The sequence below is a fragment of the Pinus tabuliformis genome, chromosome 5_2 (genome assembly GCF_031772625.1).
Source record: "Pinus tabuliformis cultivar Carrire ecotype Pingquan chromosome 5_2, CPIR1, whole genome shotgun sequence".
Classification (NCBI taxonomy): domain Eukaryota; kingdom Viridiplantae; phylum Streptophyta; class Pinopsida; order Pinales; family Pinaceae; genus Pinus; species Pinus tabuliformis.
In genome coordinates, this window is record NC_142306.1 from 1,105,679,405 (window position 1) to 1,105,684,153 (window position 4,749).

Sequence of the window (4,749 nt, forward strand, 5' to 3'; positions counted from 1 at the left end):
GTTTCATCAATGTACTATGGTTAAAGTTATTAGATATTTGGCTAGTTGAATTTCGGCAGCATCTATTATGAAATTGCTAAAAATATTATTCAGGACTATCTAAATTTGAGATCTAACAATTGATTTAAGTATTTACTAACTATTCGTAAACACTACAAGTACTAACTATCCTTTACTGTTGCTAACAAATCTAAATCCCAAGTAATTAAATGTTATTGATTAAACTTGTTCTTTTACATTTTGAAGAATTTCCATGCTCGTGGTAACAATTTCCAGGTAAGGAATTGGAACTATAAAATTAGAGTTACTTTAAAATTATTAATTCTCAAGCCTGACCTGAGCCTAGTCCTTTCCTTGTATGGTCTGAAACATCCAGATCAAATAACTTCATTCCTGTTTGTCTAACATGATCAGAATAAGTCCTACAAATATTCATACCTTACCAAAACGAAAATTGACAGGAGCCTAGTGGAACTATTATAATTCCGCATGCAATAGCTCAATTTAACTTCAACTCAGAGAACTATTATAAACAATGTGTTTAGCACATAGTTTTTGCTAGGCACAGGTTGATTTAACTCCTGTTGACCAGCACAATAGACACCAACTAATAATACATACAAGCTAGGTGTTGGATGAATCCATCAGTCAAACTCATGGTGAGCTTGAAACAGCATTACTTTTCCTGAATATATCATATATGTCGCTAGACACAGCAATAAAACTGCAAATGACAGCCAATGTAATCATTATCAGTGCAAGACACTTGTCCTTCCTCCTCGATATACCATGGCCATCTCTGCAGTAAAATGTTGTTCCAACTTAGTATGTGGCCATGAGAAAACATCCCCAAAACTTCTTAGTGATCAACCATACAAGGAACTACAGAGGAAGCAACAAGGCATTGGATAATTAGTATTACCTTAGAACAATAGAACCTGGAAAGATAAAGCCAACACAGACTGCTACTGTAGCCCCTGTAATCTGAAATGCATCCCAGATATTGGGGATAAATGTTGCCCCCAGGAAAACACAACCTATCAATCCGGCTGTGGTTAAAATAAATCTCTTGGAGTCTAACGGCAGGGGAGGTGCAGATGGAAAGGCAAGGCCATCAAGATTGAGACGTAAGGCAAAATTAATAACTGGAAAGACCAGCATCAAATGAATAGCATAGCTAACACGAACAATATCATTCAAAATAGCACTGTAAGGGACTCCCAAATCTGTGTCAAAATTGGCTAGAACATCACTCATCGTCATATCTCCAAACAGTAGATAGCCGAATAAGCTTGTTGCTATGTATATCGATGAACAAAATGCAAGTGAAGTCTGAACAACTGTTTGCATTCCCGAAGAATCAGGAAGCTCATTCTGTATGGGATGAACTACACAGACAACAACATAAAAATTCTTGTCAAAGTTTGAATGTCTACATATGTGCCAAATTATATATTGCAATCTAACTTAATTAACTGGTATATTATCTAGATAGCCAATTATGGTGAAAGAAAACGACAATCCTTGTTACCATTGTAATGGCAGATGTAAGAAGTGACCATGACTGGAGCAGCTGTAAAAAGCTTCCAAAATGAAGCCTGATCAGTAACATCAGGAAGTAGTCTTGGCATGTAGATATCACCCAGAACTAATTTAACAATTGTAATACCCGCAGTGATTACCACAAAAACAACAGCCAATGATACTGATACTGCGGAACTAAATTTCAAAGAATCTGTAATCACAGGGAAAAAAAAATTTAGAGAGATGTCATAAACAGAATCATCTGCGTTTCCCTCTGATTTGACTATACCAAGCAAAACGAAAACATACTATAAAGATTTGCGTGACCTTCAACCTAATCAAAATTTTGGTTGCTATGATGCACTCAGATTTATTTTGAATAAAGATTTAGAGCAGACACTTAAGGTAAAGTATATCCACTTAAATCTCGCAACTGAGCTCTTCTACTATCAACATTCAAAATAGTCTTGATGATGGATCCTTGTTTCATCCTTGTTGGGATTTGAGACGTTGACGGAAAAATGGCTTTTACTGTGGAGAAAAATAGTCTTGATGATGGATCCTTGTTTCATCCTTATTGGGATTTGAGACGTTGACGGAAAAATGGCTTTTACTGTGGGTTCTCCTATTTCTAAGTTACAAGCTTTATCAAAAATTAGCGTGAAAGGAATCCATATGTGCATGAACATTTTCACTCTTTACACATAGGAAGGACAAATATCTCAAATATCTCATCTTTCTCCTTTCTCCCATTTTGCTCTGATTGCATTGAAATTCACAAATAAATTGCGGACTATATTTGCACGACAAAGACTGAACCAGAGCCAATTCTGGATGTTTATAATGTTCATGATGAGTGATTGGAGACTTTCGCAGTGAACCATTAACGCTGTATAATGTTCATGATTTTGTGTAAACCAATGAGATGGTAAATATGAACTTACCCACATGCCTGAAAGAGACTAAGGGAACAAGTATAAGAATTGTGGTGAGAAACAGGGCACCAGTTCGCCCAGTCCACCAGCGTACTCCAAACCATTCCTCCAACACACCAGTATGATGGAGACCGTCTGATGATGTTCCAGAAATCACATCACCTAGCAATGGGGGAAAGCATCAGTCCGCAATTGAAGTGTTTATATTGAATAAAAGGATTTCAGAAACTAAGCAATAAAACAAAAGTTAAGACACAGTAAATCTATTATATATTGAACACATACCGATGATAATCATATAGATGATAAGAACACCCAAGGTTTTAAGTATGATGCAAACTTGCAATAAAATCCTGCCTGACTGTCCAAAAGCATCCTCCATGACACCTCCATAGGAATTAACCCTAGCAGCCTTACTAAACCTCAGCAAAAATTCAATTGACACATATGTTAGAAGCCCCACAAGCACTAGAAGAGAGAGACCCAGGATGAGTCCCAAAATCTTCATGGTGGCAGGTAAAGCCATGATGCCTGCCCCAACAATTGTCGTCGACAAATTAAGAACTGCTCCCATCAAGGAGCCATTATTTCGCGCAGGGTCTCCTGCATCTTGTTTTAACTCTGACTCTGAAAGCAAAGACACTATAACGGACTCCTCTTTCGGTTCTGTAAGCTTCCCCAAAGTCATCCTGGTAAACCTGTCCGCCCAAACAGTTGAATACTCCTGTTTCTTTGGCTGGAAGCGAGTCGTTCGCATCCAATTTGCGCCACATATAAAAGCTTATGTTTCAGTGATCAAAGCATGGTTCTGCATCCAATTTTGAAAACATGATCGTAAAATTTTTTGTCGAACGACTGCTCATTTAATCCATGTATAAAATCCCTAACATCTGGTGGCTGGTGCTCCAAAAGTCTGTTCTTTTTCTGTTACATTAATTAATATCAAGAAAATTACAGGAATTGCCCATTAATTGGATGTACAAAGCATCCAAGGAACACAAACTCAATATGGAACACATTGCACAATCTGAATTAAAATTTTCAAAAGAGTTTAACCAAACACTTTGCATGCATACCTGCGTAAGCACGCTATCATATATATTCTTCTGATCGGAACCGCTCTTTCGCATCCAATCTTCACAGAACACTTACAGAATTCTTGCAAATTATTTTGCTTGCCAAATTTCCACGGCACGCAATCACATATATTTCATTGAATGATACCGAACAGCTTCAAACCCTCGTGCAGGCAGATTCTTCATCTCCAACAGTAACTTAAATTTTCTCCGATCAAAAAACCCCTTCTGAAGCCCATCTCAACAAAAATGCGATCATTGCACGAAATTTATCCAGGAATCCGTATTCCAAAACACCTCAAACCCGAAAATTAAGAAAGCCGTAACAGGTGTTTTGTCGAACTGTTCAGACCGGCGTAGGCAATACCCGCTTTTCTTACAAACCCCGTATGTGGCATCATTCCAACCCATACACGTATGTGGCATCCATTCTTTTATAATTTATCGGGACCACTGAAAAAGATGCATAACAATTACCAGCGGCCAGTTAAATAATTGTCCTAACGAAAATAATTCAATGATTAATGGCAGGGGATTTTAAACTACATGTGAGGTGCCGTCATTCCTGCATCACTCAAGGAAGGAGATTTTATACTCTTAAGTAACAACGTATGCTTGTATCATACTGCCACCCAACATAATTCAATCATTGATGGAAGGAGATGTTTTATTCTCAGAGACATCCCGTCTTTCCTGAATCTCTCAACAAAGGAGATTTTATAGTCAAAATGTAGGCGTTTTTCAGATGACACCCATGGTACCGTTGGTAACAACATAGAACAGTAGCTGGCGTTTTTTTACTCAATTGCAATATCACATCACCTTCAGAGTGAAATGAACAGGTGTGCTGAGTCATTTCCGTAAACATCGCATGCAAGAAAATCTGTAGGCATAATAATTTGGGGGGGCCTTCTGAAGGAACAATTCCCTTTCTCAATGATGAGGGGTTTGGATGAGATAACAGGTGGATGGGTGTGTTAACATCTTTTTCAACACTAGCATTTACATCATGTTTGGGTTAAGTGAAAATTGCTTCAACACATAAAATAGGAAAATGGGTTTGGGTAAATGCAAAGCAATATGAGGGCATTTTAAGGCGTAGGCGTGCTCACCTTAAATAGGGACAAATGAGAAGAAAATTGATCAAGAGAAAGAAAATAAATAAGAGAAACAAAAATAAAGAAGAATCGATAACTTACACTCTCACATCTACA

The 4,749-nt window shown here is 37.6% G+C and overlaps 1 protein-coding gene across 1 annotated transcript; it reads right to left on the bottom strand.

Moving 5' to 3' along the window:
- Nucleotides 1-470: 470 nt before the first annotated feature.
- Nucleotides 471-4,293, bottom strand: LOC149163096 (amino acid transporter AVT6B-like). Its single transcript, XM_089437526.1, has 6 exons — nucleotides 3,536-4,293; nucleotides 2,745-3,267; nucleotides 2,469-2,621; nucleotides 1,532-1,735; nucleotides 923-1,388; nucleotides 471-799 (listed from the first exon to the last, which is right to left on the bottom strand). The coding sequence occupies exons 2-6, from the start codon at nucleotides 3,214-3,216 to the stop codon at nucleotides 655-657; spliced, it is 1,440 nt and encodes a 479-aa protein (XP_089293652.1). The 5' UTR covers nucleotides 3,217-3,267; nucleotides 3,536-4,293; the 3' UTR covers nucleotides 471-654.
- Nucleotides 4,294-4,749: the final 456 nt, after the last annotated feature.